This window comes from Trachypithecus francoisi, unplaced genomic scaffold, assembly GCF_009764315.1.
Source record: "Trachypithecus francoisi isolate TF-2019V2 unplaced genomic scaffold, Tfra_2.0 Lachesis_group17, whole genome shotgun sequence".
Lineage (NCBI taxonomy): Eukaryota > Metazoa > Chordata > Mammalia > Primates > Cercopithecidae > Trachypithecus > Trachypithecus francoisi.
The window spans coordinates 21,992,214-22,017,874 of NW_022681462.1; the positions used below are offsets into that span (position 1 = coordinate 21,992,214).

Below are 25,661 nucleotides of genomic sequence, written 5' to 3' on the forward strand. Positions count from 1 at the left end.
TCTAATACTTTCCCAAGAAGCCAGTGGTGAGATGGTCCCTGAGATTTCTGACTCTTGGGGTGGATGGTGGGTGGGCCTTAACTCTCCCCCCTTCCTCCTACTCTTTCCTCCTTCTGGTTTTCAGATTAGGGTCCAGGTGATCGAGGGGCGCCAGCTGCCGGGGGTGAACATCAAGCCTGTGGTCAAGGTTACTGCCGCAGGGCAGACCAAGCGGACACGGATCCACAAGGGAAACAGCCCACTCTTCAATGAGGTGAGAGACACGGGGCATGAGGGCCGGAACCTTGGTGGGCCTTCCCATCTGGAAGCCCAGCGCACACACCTGGCAATTCATTCAAGAGTGTTTACGTATGGTGCTGATCTTGGGTGGTGAGATGTGCTGGCTCCCAAGGAGGTTATCTGTGGGGCTGGAGAAAGGGTTCCTGCTGTTACTTCTCCTGCTGCTCCGCATCCCTGTCACCCTATACGGCCAGCCACTCACCCAACCTTGAAATGACCATGTCTGTGAGGCCAGGGGCAGATCACCCCAGAACTTGTCCAATCCCCAATGCTGAGCCCAATCCACATTTTCTGAGGGGACTAAACTGCTAGGCGTGGAGGCTTGTGGGGGGTGGTCCTCCCTCTCCCTGGACTGAGGGGTCAGCAGGCACTGGTATGTCTCCCTTTGCTCTGAACCAACAGACTCTTTTCTTCAACTTGTTTGACTGTCCCGCGGAGCTGTTTGATGAGCCCATCTTTATCACGGTACGTCTCAGCAGTCAAAGTGTTCTCCATGGGCTATATGTATGCACATAGGTGTCAGTGCACACAGGTGTGTGTGTGTGTATGCGTGATTGTGCATGTGTGTGCATGCATGTGTGTGCCTGTCAGTATGTATGTAAGTGTGTGTGAGAGGGAGGCGTGTTAAAGCCTGACACGTGGATGATGTGGAGTAACTCACAGTCAGGCCCTACGGGTCACAGAAATGCCTGCAACAGCTCAGCTGGGAGACAGCAGCTGCAGAAGACCTCACTGCTCAGCATCCCCCTGGGGCCTCAGGTCAGGGTCCTTGAATCACTTGTGGCAATGAACATTTACGTTTCCATCTTATTTTGTTAATCCACGTGCCTGCTTCTGACCGAGATTCTCTTTCTCTGGGCCTTGGCTCTTCCCCCATCTCCTCTGAAAGGCACTACAGCCAAGTGGCTGAAAGTGTAGGCTCTGGCACTAGGGTGGATTCCAGCTCTGTCTATGCCATGTAGGGGTTGTGTGTTTCTCTACAAGTCTCTGTGCCCCTATTTCATCCGTGAAATGGGGATAATGACAGTATCTGCTGATGGGGTTCTTGTGAGGGCTAAACATTGCTTAGAACAATCTCTCGAATTGAGTAAGTGTGAAGTGTTGGCAGTTATTGTTTGGGAGGGAAGAGCTATTGGGTTGGCTGTGTGGGCCCCATGTTCCCTGTGAATGTGAGTTTCTGTGATCTTTCTCTGCAGGTGGTAGACTCCCGTTCTCTCAGGACAGATGCTCTCCTTGGGGAGTTCCGGGTAATTGCTTATTTTCAATGAAAGCAGTCAGTTCTCACTTCTCCGTGTTGGTGGAGCTTCTGTGGGCCATGGGCAGGGGTGGCGCTCCAGAGATCCTATATGTCTCTGCTTTGGGAAAATATTATTTAAAAAAACAACACCAAACCCTCTGCACAGCATCTCCTTTCACCCCAGAAAACTTTTCCACAAAGGTAGAAGAGAAAGAAAGCACTTTTTGTCATTGAAGAGGCCTTAAACCAGAGTGAGATGCACATCACAGGCAATGATCTGCTAAGATGCTGCAAAGACGGAAAGAAGTCTCGTGCTAATTTAGCCAGCGGGTTCAACTGATTGCCCACCACATACATTCTCAAGAGACGTCACACCCCACCCTCAAGTCAGGGGACTTGACATTTCAGACCTCCTGAAAATGACATTTGTATACTAAAGCTGACAAAAGACTTATTTGGTTTCTTATGTACAGCACCTTTGGTCACACCGAGTTCATCCCAAAGTCACCTGGTAATCGGAGTGACCATCTATGTTAGCTAATTTATTGTGTCCAGAAGACCAAACAAAAATGAAACTCATATTTTTATGACAGGAAGTAGTTTAACAACTTGGAGCCAGGTGCCCACGGGAGTTAGGCTTCTATCTTCCCACAGAAGCTGGGACACAGGGGAGCTATCTCCCTTGGTGTCAAAGAGATGCATTTCAAAGAGACAGGGAAAGTGTAATACATTTACAAGTTTTCTAAGGTAAGTGTTCTGACAAAAAGAGAGGGGAGGGAAGTACTTCTTCCCTTATTTCCAACAGGCAGAATCAAGACCCTTATTTGTAATTTGGATTTTCCCCCGCCCCTGGGAAGGCAGTGTGAGATCTGAGTTTGGGCAGCCCTTCTTCTCATCCTGGCAATCCTGGGCTGGTGAGACTCAGTGCTGTCTGCCCTGGCATCACTCTCACTCTGGATTGGGAGTGGGGTTCAGGTGTGGATCCCTGGGGGAGGGAGAGGCAATGGAGAGAGGGGAACCCTGCCCCAGCCTCCTTACTTGTCCCAGATAGCCCAGAAGTGAATAGTCCTGTTCCGAGAACCGAGAACCAATGGATTTAACAGATTACGTAAAGTAAAGGTAACTAGTAATTGCACAGACTAAAGGAGACCTGTATTATTATTATTATTATTATTATTATTTTGAGATGGAGTCTTGCTCTGTCGCCCAGGCTGGAGTATAGTGGTGCGATCTCAGCTCACTGCAACCTCTGCCTCCCAGGTTCAAGCGATTCTCCTGCCTCAGCCTCCCAAGTAGCTGGGATTACAGGTGTGTGCCACCATGCCAAGCTAATTTTTTTTTTTTTTGGTATTTTTAGTAGAGGCAGGGTTTCACCCTGTTGGTCAGGCTGGTCTTGAACTCCTGACCTTGTGATCTGGCCTCCTTGGCCTCTCAAAGTGTTGGGATTACAGGCATGAGCACCGCGCCTGGCCTGCATGGTGTTTTAATGTAATTTGATGTAATTGTTATAAATTTTCTCATTTTGAAATTTTCAAGGATTTATCAAAAGGAAAGAAAGAACACAAGCTTATTTTACCCTCTCCCCTCTATCCAAGTGTATTATGCCTTCCTTCTTTACATTTGTATTTTAAATACAAATTTAAAATAAGGGGCTTGATTCTACCTGTTGTCAGAACAGTTACCTTAGAATTATTTATTCTGCCCAATAAATAATTGCTGGGACCAGGCGTGGTGGCTCATGCCTGTGATCCCAGTGCTTTGGGAGGCCGAGGTGGGCAGATCACTTGAGGTCAGTAGTTCAAGACCAGCCTGACCAACATGGTAAAACCCCGTCTCTACTAAAAATACAAAAATTAGCTGGGCATGGTGGTGGGTGCTTGTAATCCCAGCTACTCGGGAGGCTGAGGCAGGAGAATCCTTGAACCTGGGTGGCAGAGGCTGCGGTGAGCCGAGATCACACCACTGCATGCCAGCCTGGGCGACAGAGCGAGACTCCATCTCAAAAAAAAAAAAAAAAAAAAATTACTGGGTTGGACCTGATGGCTAGATCAGCAGGTGAGATTTCTTTGACTTCCCAAATCATTGCCTGTAGGAAGAAGTCACAAGATAAAAAACTAAGTCTGTTTACCTGGAGAAGCATTTTTTAAAAGAATGAACTTGAGCCTGAGTCATTCTGTAACAAATTAAATCTTAATTATGTTTTGAGTCTCTTTACATTCTTGTTCTGAGAACCCAAGGGTTAAGTCAAAAAATTATTTTACTTGTATCTAATTATAAAAGTAATCTATGATTTTAAAAAATAGACAAATTTTTAGAGCTGTTTTAGGTTCACAGCAAAAATTGAGTGGAATGGATACAGTTCCCACATACTCCCTGCCCCCCGCCCCCGCTGCCCCCTGCGGCCTTCCCCACTGTCACCATCCTAGTAATCTATGGATTTTTAATGGAAAATTGTAAAACACAGGAAGGAATAAAAAATGAAATAAAAATCATCCCAATCTACCATGCAGAGATAACATAGTCCTATTGTGTTGAATTTCCTTTCCTCTTTTTTTTAGATGGATTTTTGCTCTTGTTGCCAAGGCTGGAGTGCAATGGCATAATCTCAACTCATTGCAACCTCCACCTCCTGGGTTCAAGTGATTCTCTTGCCTCAGCTTCCCAAGTAGCTGGAATTACAGGCATGCACCACCATACCCGGCTATTTTTTTTTTTTTTTTGTATTTTTAATAGAGATGGAGTTTCACTATGTTGGTCAGGAGGCTGGTCTCGAACTTCTGACTTCAAGTGATCCACCTGCCTTGGCCTCCCAAATTACTGGGATTACAGGCGTGAGCCAACACGTCCAGCCTCCTTTCCTCTTTCTTTTCTGTACGTAAGCATTCTTTATCAAACTGGAATCAAAATGTATTTCACTTTCTTTTCATGTAGTATCAAATGGTGAATGTTTCCCTGTGCTTCCAGAAGTTCTTCAAAAACATGGTTTTTAATGGAATCATGTAATGCACCACACTGTGTTTAATGCTTCAGCGGCAAGAGTTTGATTTGTGTCTCCTCTCGTTGATTGCAGATGGACGTGGGCACCATTTACAGAGAGCCCCGTGAGTTCTCACCACTTTGGCTGTATCCGTGCATTTTGGTTCTGGAGTCTGACTGGAGAACACCCACTTGGCATCCTCACTGCCCCTCCTGGGGGTTTTAGAATCTAGAGGAAGGGTTTGATCTTGGGAGAGAAGGCAGGTCGCTCGTCCTCCATGTGAGACAAGCCCTCGGGAGCGTGTAACGCTCGCCTGTGTCTCCGTTGGCCCATTCAGGGAGGCTAGATCTGAAAGGCCCCATTACTGGAGACTGGGCTCACGGCAGACAGGGACAGGTCAATTGGGTGACAAACCAGGATTTCTCCTCACCCTGATTTCCATTCTGGTCTGGTCACTTCCTGAACGGAGGAAAATGGCCTGGGTTTGGCTCTGCCAGCCCCTTACAGGGTTTTCTGTTAATATTTCTGACTCTGACCGCATGAACACTCAAAGTACCTTTTGATTCTGGAATCTGAGTGCTGCGCTCACGGCCCAATGGATGAGTCCTTTACGTCCCCTGTGCAGTCCATCCTGGGCTCCTGGATGTGGTCACGGGCTGGGGTCTTCTGATTCTGGGATCACCAGTGGATGTTGTCTCTCTTAGGGCACGCCTATCTCAGGAAGTGGCTGCTGCTCTCAGACCCTGATGACTTCTCTGCTGGGGCCAGAGGTTACCTGAAAACAAGTCTTTGTGTGCTGGGGCCTGGGGATGAAGCGCCTGTGAGTACATTTCCCTGGGTCTTCCTTGTGGTCCCCCACACAGCACTTGGTGGTGGGGGCACCAAACCACAAACACTGTATTTTTTTTTTTCTGATGTAAACTAATATATGGTAATTAATGAGAAATGTAGAACATGTAGAAAGGCATTAATGAAAAATGAGTGCTCTGGATGCAAGGTATTAATAAAAAATGAATCACTCATAATCCTACCACTCTGAGAGAGCTATTATTATCTCATTGCACATCCCTCTGGAAGGATACACACATATTTTTCTTTTTGCAACAGTGAGCTTATTCTATATATATTATGTTGTGACTTGAATTTCATTGCCTAAGAATGTATCATGCTCATCTCTACATGTCAGTAAGTAAAGTTATAAGTTGGAGGTGGTAAGAATGAGAAAAGTGTTGAGAGCAGGGGAGGTATCCGCATCTTTGTATATTTCAGAGGAGGAGAAAAGGTTTGGAACCATCTTGGTGGGAGAGGAATGACAGGCTAGATTTAATGAAAGGATTTCTGCACAAACACCAGAGTGCCCACTCTGGGTTGGATGCTTTGTTTGTAGTGGAGCCACTTGTCTCATGGTGCTCAGCAGCGCAGAAGCAGAAGAGAGGCATGTGGGTGGTGGACATGTTGGGCAAGGGCAAGCCAGGAGTCCTGAAGGTCAGGAGTGAGGTGAAGGTCAGGGGTGAGGTGAAGGTCAGGGGTGAGGTACCAGGGCATCCTGAACATGGCTGATGGCACTGTGCAGGGAGGGAGAGGAGGACAGGGCCCTTGGGGTCTCCTGCCATGCCTCGTGTCCCCCCCATCCTCACCACACACTGGTTCCTTGGCCACCTGGATGTGCTGCTTGGATGAAGATGGGTTTCAGCTGGGCCCTGAGTGCTGTCTGCCTCTTCCTTTACCTGGGTGTAGTTTACTCCTTATCTCATTCTCCTCATCTCCTTACTCCTTATCTCTCCTGGCTGTTTCCAGACTTTCTTCCCTTTCCTAAGCTCCAACCTCAGCTTCCCTTGGAGAGGCAGAGCTGCACAGCGATGTAGTGGTGAGAGCTCTGGGAGCTCCCATGGTCCTCAACTTGCCCCCCCATCTTCATCCACCTTCCCTCCCTTCCGCTGCCCCTCCCGCTCCATCATCCCACCACCTCCTGGCCATGACCTCACAGCCTCCACTGTCTTATTTGCCTCCTCTTTCTGATCTCTTCTCACACTTGTGTCCTCTGCCTCCTGCTCCATGATCTGTACCAGGCTCAAGATTTCCCCATCCTAAAGCACCCCTTCCTTGACTCATTTCTCCCCACCCCTCCTCTCCACTACTATTTTCTCTCTCTCCTACTGCTGGTCATCACCAACTTCTTGACAGGGTGCACTGCGTCCCCCTTTTTCCATTCCACTTCCAACTGCTCATTCTTTCTCTTCAGTAGGAATCCTACCACCTCCCCTCCCTGAAACCACTAGTGTAAGGATCACTCATCACCAGAGCTTAGGAGCTCTCCCCTGTTGTTAGTCTGCACCACGGCTCCACAGCATTCAATTCCAGAGCCCATGCTGTATTTGAAATTGCCTCCTCCCTTAGCATTCATGACTCTCCTGATTCTCCCTGCTCCTTTTCCAGTGGGTTCTTCGAATTCGATGTTGCAGTTCAGTCCCTGTTCCTTTGCTGTGTCCTGCCCCTCACTGTTGAGGAGTCCATCTCTTTCAGACACCACCTGAGACTTGTAAATTGCTCTTCTCCAGCCTGGATCTTCTGAGCTCTGGACGCTCAGTTTCAGTTGTCTTGTTATCAGGCCACATTAACGTGTCCCTTAGGCCCCTCTGACTTATTAGAGCAAAGCCTAGTATCATTTGCTGCCCACTCCCCACACCTGTTCCCCATCCTGTATTAGGTGACATCTTAGGAAATTGCATGTTTAGCCACTTAGTCCCCCAAACCAGAGGCCAGAGTTTCATTCTTTACCCCTCAGTCCCCATGCAAGTAGTTGCCCAGTCTTGTTGGTGTGAAAACCTCAGTGTATGCCTCTTCTTTTTCCCATCACAAGACCAGAGTTTGAGGCCCAGCTCCCGCTCTCTCTTACTTGGGTCTCTTTGTGAATTACAATACAGGTTCAGCTGGTATAACAAAGATGCCCCAAGTAATAGGCATTAAGGAGGACAGATGTTTATTTCTCTCTCATGAATGCCACAGTCCAGAATTGGCGCAGTGCTTTGGCAGTGATCAGAGACCCAGGCTCCTGGTCTTTTCTTCACTGTGATCATCATGCAGCCTCCATCACACGGCCCAAGACGGTGCTCCAGTTCCCATCACCATGTCTGTACTCCAGCCAGGGAAATGGGAGTAAAGGACTATGGAGACCACATCTCTTCCTTCAAAGGCGTGACCCAGAAGTTGTACACATTTGTGCTTAGGTCCTGTTGACCAGAACTTAGTCACATGGCCACATCTAACTACGAGGGAGCCTGGGAAATAAAGTCCATCCTAATGCTGTCCAGCTAAAAATTGAGGGTTTGTTAGAGGAGGCAGAAAAGATTGGACTTGGGGGAACAACTAGCAGTTTCTGCCATCCCTCCTAAGTGTCCTCTGAGGTCTCCTAACTTCTTACGTTATACTTCTCCACCTATCCCCACCTTATCATCAGTCACCCTTATTTTTATTTTTATTTTTATTTTTGAGATAGAGTCTTGCTCTCTCACCCAGGCTGGAGTGCTGTGGTACAATCTTGGCTCACTGCAACCTCCGCCTCCCGAGTTCAAACAATTCTCCTGCCTCAGCCTCCTGAGTAGCTGGGATTAGAGGCGTGCACCACCATGCCCAGCTACTTTTTGTATTTTTAGTAGATATGGGTTTTCACCATATTGGTCAGGCTGGTCTCAAACTCCTGACCTTGTGATCCACCTGCCTTGGCCTCCCAAAGTGCTAGCATTACAGGCGTGAGCCACTGTGCCTGGCCAACAGTCATCATTTTTAAACCCAGGTAGAGTCACGCGTGTCTCCTCTTACAAAATGTCCAGTGACTTCCCATTGCTTTCAGGATAGAGTCCAAGATCCTTAGCATGACATTCAAGGCCCTTGACATTTGGCCTTTGTCAGTTTCCCAGTCCACTTGCTGTGATGTATCTTCATGGGCCCCGTCTGTGGCCACACCAGATGATATGACTCTTTCCAGAACACTCTTCCATTCCTCTCCGGCCTTCTCCCCTGCTGGAATACCTTCCCTCTCTTTGCCTACCAAGTGCCAATTTGTTCTTCCAGGCCCAGTTCAGATGCCACTTCCTCCCTGAAGCTTGCCTCCAGGAAGAAGTCCTCCAGGAAAATGTATTGGTCTTTCCTTTGGGCCACCACCCAGCCCTTTGGTAGTCTAACCAGCTTATGTGTCTGTCTTCATCACTGAGATTCAGTTTCTTGATGATGGGGACAATATAGCAAATATGATATCTTTTATCTCCCCTCTTGCCTAGTATGGCAGGTCTTGTACACAGTAGGTGCTCAATCAGTGCTTATAGTCTAGGGGAATAGACACTTTTATGGATGCCTGAAAGATGATTGTTTTCTTCTGATATGAGCTGAGGAGAATAAACACAGAACACATCCCTTTGGGCATTGCTGTGATATGGGCATTCTGGGATTGAGTGTTTTGCTGCAAGGATCCTGAAGCAGGTTTCTACGTGTCAAGTGTGACTGAGTGAGAAATGAATGAGGTGAGGCTAGTCCAGGCAACTGTCCAAGGAGTGGGCTGCTGGGCACAGCCTGACCTTGCTATTCTCCTGTCCCTTCGCTGCTCGCTAGCCCAAGAGCAGCCACCAGATCTTTTGTCTGTTCCTCCAGCTGCCAACTTCCCCTTGTGCGAAGGCCTCTGCAAGAGTTGCCTCCTCGTCTGGATGCCTCCACCTCTTGCTCATCATCCAGGTGCGAAGGCCTCTGCAAGAGTTGCCTCCTCGTCTGGATGCCTCCACCTCTTGCTCATCATCCAGGTGCGAAGGCCTCTGCATGAGTTGCCTCCTCGTCTGGATGCCTCACCTCTTGCTCATCATCCAGGTGCGAAGGCCTCTGCAAGAGTTGCCTCCTCGTCTGGATGCCTCCACCTCTTGCTCATCATCCAGGTGCGAAGGCCTCTGCAAGAGTTGCCTCCTCGTCTGGATGCCTCCACCTCTTGCTCATCATCCAGGTGCGAAGGCCTCTGCATGAGTTGCCTCCTCGTCTGGATGCCTCCACCTCTTGCTCATCATCCAGGTGCGAAGGCCTCTGCATGAGTTGCCTCCTCGTCTGGATGCCTCCACCTCTTGCTCATCATCCAGGTGCGAAGGCCTCTGCATGAGTTGCCTCCTCGTCTGGATGCCTCCACCTCTTGCTCATCATCCAGGTCTCAAGCTGGGCAGCATTTCTGACCCCACCTCAGTATAGTTACAATCCCCCTTGCTCTGTGCTCCCCAAGCACGTGGGTTCTGCTTCCAGCCTGTGTTAAACCTCAGCTTTTGTATCTGTAAAGTGGGGGCATTCTAGGCCCTTGCACCCAGAGCATCTGTGGGCAAGCAGCGTGGGCATCACTTGGACACTTGTTGAAATGCAGACTCTTGGGCCCCACCCCAGACCTGCTGAACTAGAACCTGCGTTTTAATTGGAATGCACAGCAGTGGTCTAGAAGACACTAATTCTCAGCCTCTGTTGCCAGTTGGAATCATCTGGGAAGCTTTAAAAGTCACTGCTGCATGGGTACTCTCTCCCAGAAATTATGTTTTAATTGGTCTGGGGTGTGACCTGGGCTTCCCAGGTGTGTCTTTTCTTTTCCTTTTTTTTGAGATGGGGGTCTCCCTCTGCTGCCCAGGCTGGAGTGCAGTGGTGCAATCTCGGCTCATTGCAACCTCTGCTTCCCAGGTTCAAGCAGTTCTCCCGTCTCAGCCTCTGAGTAGCTGGGACTACAGGTGCACGCCACCACGCCTGGCTAATTTTTGTATTATTTGGTAGAGATGGCGTTTCCCCATGTTGGTGAGCTGGTCTTGAACTCCTGACCTCAGGTGATCCGCCTGCCTTTGCCTCCCAGAGTGCTGGGATTACAGGTGTGAGCCGCCGCGCCCGGCCCCCCCGCCCAGGTGTTTCTAATGTAGAGCCAAGTTTGAGACCCACTCAAGGGGGGTGCTGTGAGGATTAAATGAGAGAGTGCATCCACATCAATACATGTGGGATGTGATTTTTGTTATTACTGTTCCAACCACAAGACACAGGACATGTTATTGGATTCGTTTGCTGAAAGTCTGTTTTCCCTGCAAGATAGTCAGCTCCATGGGAAGAGGGCGCTTATTCATGTCGTCCCCTTATTCACTGCCATATCCCCTACCCTTCAGCACCATACAGACACCTACTAGTCACTCAGTAGCTACTGGCTGGGTGAATGAACACCGGCATGTTAGTGAAGATAGAGTGGCCAGCTTAGACCTCAGTTACTACTGTATTATATTTTAACTGGGAGGTGGGGGAGAGCGGGAAGGAGACTGAGGTTGGTGGAATGCTTGCCGTGTGCCACGTGCATTTCCATCATTATTGGAGATGTTAACACCTCGCACAGTCCTGGAAGGTCAGTGTCACAGTCTCTGCTGTACTCAAGTGGAAGCTGGGGCTCAGGTGAAGGACCTTGCCTGGGACTATGCGGTAGTCCCTTGTATGGGACTAAGTGGCGGAGCGCAGTCTGCCTTACTTCCGAATGTGGCATTTATGTGGCGAAGGTGGAACTCTTAGAAAAGGAGGGTCAAACCCTGTGCTCAGGGGAGCGTGAAGGAATCATATTTGGTTTCCTTTGTAGCTGGAGAGAAAAGACCCCTCTGAAGACAAGGAGGACATTGAAAGCAACCTGCTCCGGCCCACAGGCGTGGCCCTGCGAGGAGCCCACTTCTGCCTGAAGGTCTTCCGGGCCGAGGACTTGCCACAGAGTGCGTGGGGCGTGCCCTTGGGTGGGACGGCTGCAGGAGGCTGGAGGCGCCGGGCTGGTGAGGGTGGGCGGTGTCGGGTGGGGTCAGCTCCCTGGGGGAAGGAGAGGCGTCTAGGAAAACAACCAGAATTTAATGAAAAGTAATCAGTGTTGGTGGAGTTACAAAGATTCAAGAACTCTTGAGAGTAATAGCTGCCTCTCAGCTCCATTCCAGTGTCCTCTGGGCCTGGTGTGGCTATTTGGCTACTTGTGGACCCATTTGCTTGGTTGTCATTGAGGAGTCAGCACCATATAGACTCTATTCTGGCCTTAGGGCTGGCTCTCCCTGATTTTCCCTCCCTCTAAGAGGAAGCCCATCCTGCAAGTCGGCAGAGCTGGATTGGGGAGCAGTTGCTCTAACGTTGGAAGGGTTTGCTTGAAGGACTCCTGGGGCCCCCTGTCTTCACAGATGAAGGACACGGATCCACAAGGTGACCCACTATCCTAGCTTGCCTCAGATTGTCCTGGTTTTAGCACTGAAAGTGCCTGTTCCAGGAAACCCCATGGTCTCCGGCAAACTGGGACAGTGGGTATCCGACTTGCAACCATCTCTTCCTCCCAGGAGGGCCAATGTGGCCACTGCCTGGTTCCTCACAGTGGTTGGCCCGGTTCTAGACCCATCTGTGTGTTTAGTAAATGCTGGGGAATTATACTGAATATTCGAGAGCTCTGGTTATCAACTTGGGCTGATATTAGAATTACCTGGGAAGATTCAAAACGGTCCAAATGCCAGGGCCCTGCTTCCAGCATTTCAGATGGACTTGAGTTAGGGCAGGGCTCAGCACAGGTAGGGTTTAAAGGCTCCCCAGGTTGTTCTGCTGTGAGGCCCAGTTGTGAGCCGCTATTTTAGAGCATACATCAACACAACCAAGCCACTGTCCACAGCATAGTCAATGAGAAGGTTTGCAACGTGGGTCCCTGGTTACAACTTTTCCATAAAGATAATTGTTTGAGAGTTTCTGCTTTGGCTGCTGACATCAAGAAATGAAATGTACAAGCTTACTTGGACCAAATCCTGAAGAAAGCCTGTAAATAAGTAATGAGTATTAATTCAGTACTAAAATACATGCTTACAAATATTCTGCACTTATTGATTGCAACTATGTAGAAGTGAGGCTGGTGAACTTCAAGAGGGGCATGGGGAAATAGAAATATTTGCTTTTCTTAAGGTGAAAGAGCTTTGTGTTGAATTCCCTGCAATGTTGTTTGAAAAAAAAAATAGATGGGCAAACAGATCATAAATGTTTGCTAATTGTTGTGCCTTTTGTATTCATGTAGACATTAGCTAGTGTATAATCTTTAACTATCCCCCCCACTCACCCACTCATATGCCTATAAATATAACATGCTTTATACACGTATGTATGTGTATACACATATACATATCTATCTATCTATCTATCTATCTATCTATCTGTATCTACATATATAAATAATCTGACTCATTCAAAAAATAATTGGTTTGGGGGAGCATAGATTAAAAACTCTTTTTTTTTTTTGAGACGGAGTCTCGCTCTGTCGCCCAGGCTGGAGTGCAGTGGCCGGATCTCAGCTCACTGCAAGCTCTGCCTCCCGGGTTTACGCCATTCTCTCGCCTCAGCCTCCCGAGTAGCTGGGACTACAGGCGTCCGCCACCTCGCCCGGCTAGTTTTTTGTATTTTTTTAGTAGAGACGGGGTTTCACTGGGTTAGCCAGGATGGTCTCGATCTCCTGAACTCATGATCCGCCTGTCTCGGCCTCCCAAAGTGCTGGGATTACAGGCTTGAGCCACCGCGCCCAGCCAGATTAAAAACTCTTAAAAAAAAAAAAAAAAAACAGAATTGACTTCTTGGTTAACCTCAGGTAAATCGCTGCACTAATAGATTTAAAGGAAAATGTCAACCAGGCACCAATAATGGGATATTGTTATAACAACTGCCAGTCCTTTTCTGGGTACTCACTGCCCTTAGTGATGTAGATTTCTAATCAGTCAAGCAGTCGATAAGTTGGTAGATTTGATTGAAAGGCTTTGAATGCAGGGCGAGGACAGTGAATGAGCCGTTTGGGACTGGTGACAAAGTGGCCCGGTGCTCTCAGTAGTTGCTGCTCTGAGACAGTCCTCCCTCTGGGGGGCCCCTGGACTGAGTCCCTGTGTGAAGGGGTCACAACTTCTTGCTCAGGTAGTCCCAGGACTGCCTGGAGACAGATGGGGGATAGTCAGGGTTTTGGAGGTGAGACAGCAGGCAGGCAATGACTGGTGTGTCCCTCTTCCCAGTGGACGATGCCGTGATGGACAATGTGAAACAGATCTTTGGCTTTGAGAGTAACAAGAAGAACTTGGTGGACCCCTTTGTGGAGGTCAGCTTTGCGGGGAAAATGGTAAGGAGTAAGGGAGCAGGAGGGTTCTCTTGGGAGGGGACTTCCTGGTGCCCTGTGGACAGTGCGGGGTGAGAGCAAGACAGTGCGAGGCGCCCCCACCAGATGTGTGTGCACAAGGAGGGGCTGATCCTGGTGCGTGGTGAGACACCCACACAGGCCCAGCTCTCAGAGGCTGCCCTGCACACAAATATGGACAGGTCTGCCTGGGGGTGTCCCAGACAGACACATAGATGTAGATAGCCCAGGAGAGGACGTTGGACAGTGGATAGTAGAGGAACATTTGGGGGAAAATGGAGCAATAGCATGGAAACCAGACATGAAGGCATAAAGATAGGGAAACTATATTTGAAAGATGTGGGATAAAAACATAATGATTATTTTAAAAATGTTGTGGGGGGAGTTGGGCAGAGAAAGACCCCTCTGGTGGGTGCCCTAGTCTCTTCCTTGCAGCCCGCCTTCCTGCCCTGAGGTGGTGCTGTGGCTCCAGTCCCTTCTGACTTCTGTTCCAGCCCTTGTCTCTACACAGGCTGCCCAGCCCACAGTGTCTGTGTGCCCCCTGCAGGCTTTCCTGGCAGCCCCAGCCCTCCCAGGCTTCAGCCATCACCTCTCCGCAGAGAACTCGGTAGCTCTCCAACCCCTCCCTTCAACCCCAGGCCTCTCTGCGCCTCTAAACAGCTCTTCCTGCTGCTCCTCTGAGCCCTGGAGGGAGTCATTTTCTCTGCGCAAACTGCCCCATATCCAAAAGCCTCTGTCTTAACCAGGTACAACCATCAAAGGCAGAAAATGTGGACCTGCTTTGATTCTTCCCTTTTTTCTCTCTCCATATCACACATGCCATCTCTAGCTTTTGACTTTAAACATGTCCCCAGGGCCCACCCCTACCTCGTGTCCCCGTAGCCACTGCCAGCTGTTCCCAGGACCATTCCTTTGTTTCTCACCTCATGCATCGAATTTTTGAACAGCCCAGGCCATTTGTCCAAGTACTGGATTTGTTTGATTGTTTCCTTCTGTTGTTTCACTTGTTTCCCTGGTTCCTCTCTTTCCTGTAAACTGGAAGTTAGGTCTAGAGACTCGATTAGATTCAGATGAAGTATTTCGGCAAGAAGTCAGCATAGGTGATGTTCTGCATGTCATATGGCATCACAACAGAAAGCCATCATGTCAGGTTGTCCCATCATCAGGGATGACTGCCTGATCACACGGTGAAAGTGATGCCCCCAGACGGCTCCCTTATCAAAGTAAATGTTCCCCCTTTGTAATTAGCAAGTAAACTGTGGGCGATATCTTGGCACTGCACGGATATCCTATTTCTCAGCTATCTCTTACCTAATGGTCTGAGCATCCATTGACCTTCCTGTCTGAAGAAGTCATTTAGTTGGGACTGCAAAGTGGTGATTTTCTCATTATCATTCTTTTTCTCTTGATTAGTCGACTTTTTTTCTGCAAAGAAGAGCGTTCTCCCTCCTGCCTCGTTGAATATTAGTATGGACCTCAATGCTTTTTATTTTTAATGTGTTAAATCAGTCATTGTTGTGTTGATGTTTGAATTATACTGAAGGTGGCCATCGGGAGCCCCTTTGAGCTGGGCTGTCTCTCCTCAGAGACTAGCACAGGTCCCAGTGAAAATGTACACGGGGATGTAATGCAGATTTTAAACTCGTTCATGTGGAGGTGTAACTGCTCACTGCAGATCCTCACCTGAGTGCAGGTTTTGGTGTGGGCTCAGGGTACGGGTCTTACGCCCCACTCCTGGCATCAGGAGGAATGGGGACAGCTGCTTGAAGGCAGGAAGGAAAGAGGAAGCTGCGGCTGTATGTTTTTTGTGGGACGCTAGCTCCAAGGACTAGGATTAATTTTTCCACTTGACACTTGGGAAATTCATGTCCTGAGATTGTTCTTATTTCGCATTCCCAACACGGAAGGTATTTCGATGGTGGCTGGAACCAAGACCGACGTGCCTTCACATTCGTTGGAACTAAGCCTCAGAGCTCTGGGGCTCCTGGCTGATCCTGGGTCCCTGTTAGCATCTTTGATCTCCCTGGGTCTTCTGTTCTGAGATGCCCTTGGCTGGCCCTGGGGATTTCTGTAGGAAGGTACCAGTATCTAGGGGAGGTGAAGGGACAAAGGCGGCCAAGACAAGTGACTGTATACAGTGGGTTGGCATGTGGGCTCATGCAAGAAGCTGTACCTCCCATTTTTCCTCTAGAAAGAGGTGGAGGGAGTTGAAGAATGACCTTATGGTGAAGGAGGCAGCTGCAACACTCCGTCTTGAAAGTTTCAATCTGGCCAGCCTTCTCCGGTGGTCCCCAGGCCTTTGCGTCCTCTCTTCCCTGAGCCACCTCCTTGTGGCCTCCCCGCTTCTGCTGCTCTTATGGCGTGTCTCATTCTGCCTGTCCCTCTCTTTTAGCCTGCTTGCATGTCCCTTTTTTCTCATTACATCCTAAGCTGAAGAGCCCTGAGGTTACCTTCTGCGTGCCCCACCCACCCCAGCCGGCCTTCTTTGCATTTCCCCTTATGGACGCTTGGTGGCAGTATTATCCAAGATGTGAACCATACTTGATTTGGCCAAGTTACTAAGAAGATAGGAGTGTGGAAGAGTGCGTGCGACTGTGCACTTCATGGTATGGAAGAAACAAAAAGTAGGTACTTGTAGGGCAGGACAGGAAGTTTTAAAACAACTTTTTCCTTTTATGAATTCAAGAATAAAACCTACAAATTGCAAAAAATTGAAAAAATCAGAGAAAAGGAAAACAACAAAAACTCCCACTGCACCATATTCTGTACCCTGCACCATATTCTGTACCCTGCACCATATTCAGTACCCTGCACCGTATTCTATACTCTGCACCATATTCTGTACCCTGCACCGTATTCTATACTCTGCACCATATTCAGTACCCTGCACCGTATTCTATACTCTGCACCATATTCAGTACCCTGCACCGTATTCTATACTCTGCACCATATTCTGTACCCTGCACCATATTCTGTACCCTGTACCACCCTGGAGAGAATTACTGGTAACATTGATTTGTATTTCCTTCTAGTATGTTTTCTCTTTAGCTCCCACTACCCTCTTACCTCCCCTCTTCCCACTTACTGGGAATAAAATAATGAAAATATTGATTTTGCAAGCCCAAAATCAACACTCGTGGCACTTTAGTGATGATTTGAGGACACTTTCAGGGCTTCGAAAAATTGGGATCTCCCAGCACGTATGTTGGTTGCTGAGGTTGAACAAGGTGACTCTGCCTCCCTGCTCCAGCTCTCATGGAGTAAACACGTGTCCATGATCAAAAGACATGTATTTACTCTGTGAGAGTTGAAGCGGGGAGGCAGAGAGTCTCAAAACATGATACCACACAGGACACATATCAAAGGACAGAGACAAAACACGTGTCCTGTGTAGTCTCATGTTTTTCACGTTTTTGTGCCTTTGTTGGCAACTTCACTGTTTAAAATACCCCAAATGTCATGCTGAAGTGCCGTCTGGCTTTCCTAAGCACCAAACAGCTGTGATGTGCCTGACAGAGGAAGTGCGTGTGACAGGTAAGCTTCCTGCAGGCTTCAGTCACAGTGCCATTGGCTGTAAGTTCAATGCTGATGACTCAACAATATATATTAAAAAGTAAGGTGTCCTTCCACAGAGGCACACATAAACCAAGGTTACCTATCGATCAGTTGACAAAAACGTTGTGACAGAGGCTGGCAGGAATTTAACCCTGCTTCTCCTCTGGGATAATGAGTCAGTGTTCACCAATTCAGGGTTCCTGGTGACCTTATAGATAGTAACTACCATGAATAATGAGAATCAACTATATACATGCAGTTGGGTAAACTGCTTGTGTTGTCTCATCTTTTCTCAGATTATTAAATAGTCATTGAAATGATTTTTTTGATGATGGCATAATATTCTGTCAGATGAGTATACTATAACATTTGACTTATATTTGGATATATATAATTCCAATTTTCCCCTTTTATAAACAACATTGTGACAAACATCAGCATACAGGAATCTTCATCCACACTCTGACTGCTTTTCTATAGGGGAGTTTCTAGAATTGGGGCTGCTAAGCCAGAGGGCTTATTTTTAAGTGTCTGCTACAGATGACCAAATAGCCTTCCAGAGAGAGTGTGCTAATAATACTCCATTGGGGAGTGAAGGAAGATAAAGAAAAAAGGTAAAGGAAGAAGAAAAGAGAAGCAGAGGAAGAGGAAGAAGCAGCATGGTGCGGCCCTGGCTGAGTGCCTATGGGTGAAACAGGATGGGGGAAGGCTTGCAGGGATCTCTGGGGCCAGAGGCAGTGCCGGCTGGGGTGTGGTAGATAGACCAGCAGCTGTTCAAGCCCCCAGACCCACATCCCGGTGAAGGCAGCCAGGTTGAAGTGTTTGCGATGGAGGGGGGCCAGATGCCTGGGGCAGGGGCTGAAGCAGCCCGTGTACATCCTGTGTGTGTGTTGGGGCAGCCTGTGCCTTCTTATTCCAGGGACCTGGGGCACAGAGTTGGCAGGGCCACTCAGCTGGATCTTGTTCACGTGTCTTTTATTTTAAAAATTTGTTTATCTAATTTTTGAATTAGGTAGTATATTTATTCTATCTATCTATCTATCTATCTATCTATCTATCTATCTATCTATCAATCATGAAAAATCTCCCTCTTGCTCTGTACTCCATCCAACAATCAATTCATTAATTTCTTCCTTTTCAAAGAAAACCACTGCAATTAGTTTCTTTTATATTATTCTGGTTTTGTGATGCATGTGTAAGCAAATATGACTACAGATTCTTTTTTTTCTTGAGATGGAGTCTCACTCAGTAGCCCAGGCTGGAGTGCAGTGGTGCGATCTCGGCTCATTGCAGCTTCTGCCTCCTGGATTCAGGTGATTCTCATGCCTCAGCCTCCTGAGTAGCTGGTACTATAGGCATGTGCCACCACTCCCGGCTAATTTTTGTATTTTTAGTAGAGATGGGGTTTTGCCACGTTATCCAGGCTGGTCTTGAACTCCTGACCTCAAGCGATTCACCTGCCTTGGGCTCCCAGAGTGCTGGGATTAAGACATGAGCCACCGTGCCCATCCAACTATAGACTGTTATCTTTTGCCTTTTAGCACAAATGGCTGTGCATCACAGTCACCGCTCTGCACCTTGCTTTTTCACTTAATCATATAACTTGGAGATTGTTTCATGTCACTACCTAGGCATCCTCATTCTGTTTGCGAGCTGCCTAGTACTCCATTGTACCGATGGACCATATTTGATCTAACCTGTTCGGCACTGGTGGACACATGGGTTGTTCCAAATCCTTACTAGTTCAAGCCACGCTGCAGTGAATAGCCTCACACGTATGTCATTCTTCACATGTGCAAGTATTTCTGTAGGATGGGTGTCTAGAGGTAGAATTGATAGGGCAGTGGGAACATGCATCTGAAACGGCAATAGACAGTGGCCAATTGTCCTCTGGAGGGGTCAAACTATTTTGTTTTCCCCCCAGCAAAACATGAGCATGCAGTTTTCCCGTAGCCTTGCCAACAGTGGTCTGTCAGACTTTAGAGATTTTTATGAATCTGACGGGTGAGGAATGGCATTTTGTTGGTTTTCTTTGTGTTTCTTTATGAGTGGGATGAAGCATCTTTTTATATGTCTCAAGGCCTTGCGTCTTCATTCTGTGAACTGTCTCTTCCATTCTTTGCTCTTTCTTCCATTCTTTGCTCTTTCTTCCATTGGATTGGATCCTTGGTCTCTCTTCTTTCCTTACTCCTCTCTGTGGGCCAAATCCTGGCACTCAGTCCTGCACACAGCCCTGTGTGGCCTTTGTCTGGGGCTCTTTTTATAGGGAGGAGGGGGAAGGTGCGGGCAGGGGCCAGCACTGGGTGGACCAGGAACGGAGACATCCTCCTCACCCCTGGGGACCTGAAGTCTCTGATTTAAGTCAGATGCTCATTAAGTGAGATAATGCACATAAAATGCTTAGCACAAGGCAGGGCTTATCACAGTAAATGCTCTGAAAAGGCTGCTTATTATTTTCATGTGTAGGACATGGAAATCTACCAGGATCTGTGTTTCTGAAACTGAGTCTTTACCTGCCGTCCCCGTGTGTGGGTACAGGATGCGCTGGGGCTGGCTGAGGGGCCTGGTGTTCCTTATGGACTCCAAGGCCAGGGCTGGCCTGTGAGCTGCTGGTTTGATCTGGTTTCCACTCCTGTGAGGTTTCTTGTTTCCGAAAAGCCTGGTCTTTAGAGCAGGGCTGCTTGGAGGCAGACTATGGCTTACAGGGTTTGCATCTTCCCTGAATTTTCTTTCACTCTCCGACCTCTGTGCGTGGCTCCCCTCCCTCATCTCTGATCTCCTAGAGGTGACAGTCTTCCTACATGGTGGATGATATGGGGTAATGAGCAAAAGGGCCTTCTGGGCCATAAGGGCTTCTGGGAAAACCTATCTGGACTGGACTCAGGGCCCCCACATTTAGGGTCCTGGCCATAATGGGAGGTATGGAGGGGGATTTTCAGCCAGAGGTGTGAGTTAAGGGTAGAAGGGCTGTGGCATTCAGACAACCCACCCTACCCTTACCCACTCCCCAGCTCTGGGTCTGACCTTCCACTGAGCTTTTTCTCTGCAAAGATTCCCTGTGTCTGAGCCCCCTGTACTAGGCCCCAACCCGAGGGTCTTACACCCAGCCCTAAGGGCAGCCAGTGTGGCAGAGAATGGCCACTGACTGGCGTGGTGGCCCTGGGGGAGCCCAGAGTCCCCATGGAGCTCGATCCACTTGTCCCCTCCCTGTGTCTTCTAGCTCTGCAGCAAGATCTTGGAGAAAACGGCCAACCCTCAGTGGAACCAGAACATCACACTGCCTGCCATGGTGAGCCCCCCACCCCCAGCACACCCAAGGAGGCTCCTGGGGCTCTGGGCTTCGGGAGGTCCAGGGCTCCTGCCTCCCCAGCATCCTGCCAGTATCCCAGACTTCAGCTCGGGGTGGGGAGGGGCTGTTCCCTCCTCAAAAGGACTCTTCTCCCAACACGCCTCTATTCCCTCCTCAGTTCCCCTCCATGTGTGAAAAAATGAGGATTCGTGTCATAGACTGGTGAGTCCTGAGTCTTGGAGTCTTTAGGGCGGGCTGTCCTGGGGGGGCGCTGGGTCCCTCAGTTTCATTCGGCTCAGTGACTGGTAGTGAGAGTGTGAGGGAGAAGTTTCAGGTGAGGTAATGTCCCCTTGGGGTAGCCAGGGATGGAGAGGGTGTGAGCACTTCCTGGGAAGCTTACTCACACCTGCTTGTTGGCAGGGAGGCAGATAAGGAGGGGCCAGCTGGGATCGGCTGTGAGGAATCATCTCTGAGGGCAGGGGGAGCTGGGAAGGCTTCCTGGAGGAGGTGGGACAGGTGATGGCCTGGCAGGAGGGGTGAGGTTTTGCTAAGCTCATGATGAGGACATTCCATTGAGGAGAGGCTCACAAACCGAGGCCAGGGACTGAAAAGAGCAAAGCTTCAGGGAGGATGGGCTGCAGTGCAGGCCTGGGTTGGTGGGATGAAAAGGTAGGGTCCCCCGGCTGGAGGAGTGGCCCAGATTGCCTGAGCAGGGGACGCCACGGCAGCTGTGCAGCAGGTGAGGGCAGCAGCTCGCAGGTATCTTAGAAAGATCACGGCATCTAATACTTGTTGAGCACCTACTAAACACCAAACCCTGTTTCCAGCAAGCACTCGACACGAGTCATCTCAGGTGAGCTGGGCTCACTGACATCAGTTCGCAGGTGAGAAGGCAGGTTGGGAAAGATTGAGTGACCTGCCCGAGCTGACAGCTAGCTGGAAAGTAGCTGAGGCCAGGCTTGAACCCAAGCCTGCTGTTTCCAAAGCCTGTGTTCCTAACCACTAGGCCATGCCACCTCCTGCTAGTTGAGGGGTGTTTTCTCTTACACTTGAGGGGAACATTTGGGGTCCACACGTGTGATCTCGGGGCATTGGGCTTCCCAAAAAGAGAGAGTTGTCCTTTCTTTGCCCCCAAGAAGTCTTGGCTGTGTGGTTCCCCAGCGTGTTCTCCTTTGGTCTCATGCCCATGACACCCCCAACCAGGAGGATAATGAGAGACTAGGGAAAAACCCCCAGGCCACAGAGCCATTAAGCTGTGTGCCAGTTCCCCAGGCCTAAAGAAAACAGCTTGTGAGAATTAGAGGAGAGGAAAGAGAGCCGCCAGGAGGGCCTGTGAGGGAGAGGCCGCGAGGGCAGTGACCACGGGTATGTACCGTGGGGAAGCGGTTTGGAGGAAAGATGTGCTTTACATCCCAGAATGATCTCTTCATCTCAGCTCTCCATGTGTGCCGCTCTGACTGCCGGCAGTGAGCTGTGCGTGTCCCTGCGTGTTTGCACATGTGGATGTGTGTGGGTGCGGTTGTCTCTTGTGTTGTGGATGTGTCTGGCCTGAGTCCGGGTGAGCTGTGTCAAAGGCATCAGCGTACTGTACAATCCAAACACATTACAGAATCTGGTGGTTGCATCTCTGGTTTGGGTTGAAGTGGCATTTTTATTGTGAGTCTATTTTCAGACTTGCTGTATTTTCCAAAAGCAACCCCAAGCCCCAAAACCCAACTCTTGGCCAGAAAGCATTCTGCTGCTTCAAGTTCCTATCCAGAAGAGTGCTTTCTTCCCAGAAAGTGCAGATAAGCTCTTGTTATTACCTGAATCCTGGAAATAGGATACAGTCCATATGGCCTTTTCTCTGTAACTTAATCTTCCATTTAATTCTTCAGAAATTCCTTTTTCATTAAAAAACCAAACAACACAAAACAAAAAAACCCAAACCACCCCCTACCTCCATAAAACAAAACCTCTCTCCTCCCACTCTCCTTCCCTCTTCTCCCAATTTAGAGAAGGCCGGAGGTCAGAAATCCAATTCCTTCTCAAGTGCTGGTCTTGTCTAGGGTTTGGTTATGAAGACAGTGTACAAATGCCATCAGCTGTCAGTCATCTGGTGCTGAGAATCTCATTGTAAAACGTTCCAGGAAATTTTTACTTTCCAGTTCTTTTTTTTTTTTGGGATGGAATTTCGCTCTTGTCGCCCAGGCTGGAGTCCAATGGTGCAATCTTGGCTCACTGCAACCTCCGCCTGTCAGGTTTAAGTGATTCTCCTGCCTCAGCCTCCTGAGTTAGCAGGGATTACAGGCACGCACCACCACCCCTGGCTAATTTTTGTATTTTTAGTAGAAACGAGGCTTCAGCATGTTGGCCAGGCTGGTCTTGAACTCCTGACCTCAGGTGATCCATCCGCCTTGACCTCCCAATGTGCTGGGATTACAGGCATGAGCCACCACACCCAGCTTTTCAGTTCTTATTAACATCATTCACCTGGAAAAATGGTAAAGATCTGTCTGTGCTGACAATTCATTCTTCCTAATGTAGCACTGGCGGTGGAAAACTTTAAAAATCAAAGCTTAATCACCTCCCTGGGAAATACAAAGAGAGAGGAAGGAAGGAGCACAGAAACTGGGCAGAGATTAGGGTACTTCATAGGGTCAGGATTTCAAAGAAAAATCGAAGCACCGTGCCTGGGTGTGCTTTCACAATGGGGTTGGGATGTGTCATTTGAAGCCGCCCATGGCTAAGGCACTCACAACAGGGAGAGGGGGTCAAAGAGGCACCAAGAAGAAGGGGAAAATATGCAGGAGAAACTTCCTGAAGGAGATGGGTCCTGCCCAGCCCAGCGTTTCTCAGCTTCTGCATCACTGGCATTTGGGACTGGAATATTCTTTGTTGTGGGGGTTCTTGACCTAGTGGTTTTGACCCCAGGTCTAGCCTACCCGGGAAGCAGCAGGTGGCTGCAATCAAAGCTCTGGTCTCCACATCAGCATTTCTGGCCTCAAATCCCAGCTTTGCCATCTTGGCAAATTATTTAACCTTCTCAACGTCGGCTTTCTCATCTGAATTTGGGGCTAATTGTAGGACCTACCTGGTCGTGCTGATGTGAGTTAAGTCACTTGATGGCTTTAGTGCAGTGCTTAGCTCTTAGTAGGTGCTCAATAAATGTTAGCTCAATTACTGTTTATTATCATCAAAGGAGGCAGGAGTGGGGTTCAGAGGGAGGGTCTGCACAGGACATAGTTGGCTAATAGGTGAATCAATCAGTTAGCCTCCTTGAGCTCCTGGCCACAGTCCCCTACACTGGTTGGGGAGCCGAGAACTGTGCCCCTGGAAGCAGGCCCTGTGCCATGAAGGAGCAGTGGTCCTGGAATCAGGACTCCGGTACTTCCATTCCAGTCTTCCCCTCCCTCCCAATGACCTTGGGCAAATACCTACATGGCTTTGAGCCTCGGTTTCCTCATTGGTGCAACAGAGATAATAATGAAAGTGCTTGTTTCTCAAGGCTGTGTGAGCCTCCGGTGTGATAAAGGCTAAAAGTGCTCCATTACATACAAAGTCAGATACAAAAAGGAATCGTGTATTACCATTGGCTACTTCAAGACTGTGGCCTTAGAGATGGTTTCTTCCTGGTCACCTAGTTTTCTCCTTGATCTGAACATTTCTTTAGCTCCTGGAGCCTCTCAGTTCTCCCTGGGTCTGGGAATCTGGCTCCCTGAACAGTCTCCCCAGTCTCTGGCCCTGCCTCCTTGCCTCCGCCCTCCTCCCTGTCTGCCTGCAGATGTGTCTGCAGAGATCCAAGCTGGCAGCCGGGGCTTGGTTGCCTGATGGGATGCTGGTGGTTGGCGAGATGAACTAGTTCCCTCTCAGAGAGTCTTGGAAAAGTCTTCTGTGCAGTTTCTTCATCTCTGGGATTACCAGGCCTCAGTAACCTACCAAAGTGAAGACCAGGAGCGCTCTCTGCCCTCCCCCGCCCCTCACTCCCCGCCCCCCGCCCCCCCGCGATGTGTAACTGAGGCCGCATACTTCCTGGGTGGGCTGTGGCCTGTAGTTCCTTCCCTGTGTTCAGGCCCTCTCTGCTCCCTTGCTCTAGGGATCGCCTCACTCACAATGACATCGTGGCTACCACCGACCTGAGTATGTCGAAAATCTCTGCCCCTGGAGGAGAAATAGAAGGTATGTTGCCTCTTCGTTCTACCCTTTGACCCCCTGTGCTCTCCCCTGTCCCCCCTCTATCCAGCTTATACCTCTAGTTTTGAGAGTTTGCAGAAAAAGGGAGATTATAAGGCCTTTGTTGCCCATTTTCCACTGAGAAGGGCTCTGGCAATGAAAGAGAGGTCTTGCAGACATTTAGGGTTCTCTACACTTGGATTGTGGGATATGCCACTGAAGGGCACAAAGAGGATAATTCACTCCTGCAGAGAATATTGGCTGGCTGTGGCCATGCCATCCGTCAGGTCCTGCATTGGCCGACTGTGCTCTAGCGGTTTCAAAAGCTATTGAAATAGATCTTATTGGTCTATTAAAAAAGTAAGTCATCATCATTTTGTAAAATTTTAAATAAAGAAATAATCTGAAAGAATATAAAATTTGCCTGAAATTATCCATAAGCCCACCCCTCCAGACAGAACTATTAGCACTCCGAGACCTTTCTGTGTGGATGTATATATCTGTACATGCATGTAAGATGTGTGTATTTAATATATAGATATGTATATATATACAGTAGAACAAATTGTTTTGAAAATTGCTTTTTGATACTTTGCGATACAACATAGATATCTTTTCCTGTTATTAAATGTTCTTCTATAATACAATTTTAAATGGATACATATATTCCATTATGTGAATGTATCATGATCCACGTTAACTAGTTGATGATGAACATGTAGGTGTTTTCAAAATTTTCCACATTATAAGTAACTAAATTGGCAATGAATATTTCTGTAGCTGAATCTTTATATAATTCATGAGTTTCCTTTTGGATAAATACCTAAAATTGGAAAAGATTTCAACTTTTTTTTTTGTTTGTTTTTGAGATGGAGTCTCACTCTGTTGCCAGGCTGGAGTGCAGTGGCCCAAACTCAGCTCACTGCAACCTCCACCTCCCCGATTCGAGCAAGTCTCCTGCCTCAGCCTCCCGAGTAGCTGGGACTACAGGTGCACACCACCACGCCCAGCTAATCTTTGT

At 48.6% G+C, this 25,661-nt stretch overlaps 1 protein-coding gene across 21 annotated transcripts in view; it reads left to right on the plus strand.

Moving 5' to 3' along the window:
* DYSF (dysferlin) overlaps window positions 1-25,661 on the plus strand; it is a 247,566-nt gene that overhangs the window by 70,773 nt on the left and 151,132 nt on the right. For 20 of the 21 annotated variants that reach the window (XR_004428173.1, XM_033175041.1, XM_033175043.1 and 17 more), the window contains 10 exons: window positions 125-253; window positions 682-744; window positions 1,476-1,526; window positions 4,587-4,617; window positions 5,198-5,313; window positions 11,107-11,233; window positions 13,526-13,629; window positions 20,420-20,488; window positions 20,667-20,710; window positions 24,564-24,646. Coding sequence is in view for 20 of the 21 variants with exons in the window: in XM_033175041.1 (XP_033030932.1) it covers window positions 125-253; window positions 682-744; window positions 1,476-1,526; window positions 4,587-4,617; window positions 5,198-5,313; window positions 11,107-11,233; window positions 13,526-13,629; window positions 20,420-20,488; window positions 20,667-20,710; window positions 24,564-24,646 (817 nt within the window). In the remaining variant the exon portion in view is untranslated. Of the gene's footprint in view, window positions 1-124; window positions 254-681; window positions 745-1,475; window positions 1,527-4,586; window positions 4,618-5,197; window positions 5,314-11,106; window positions 11,234-11,578; window positions 11,703-13,525; window positions 13,630-20,419; window positions 20,489-20,666; window positions 20,711-24,563; window positions 24,647-25,661 lie in introns of those variants that run through there. The other variant, XM_033175062.1, reaches the window with a different exon arrangement.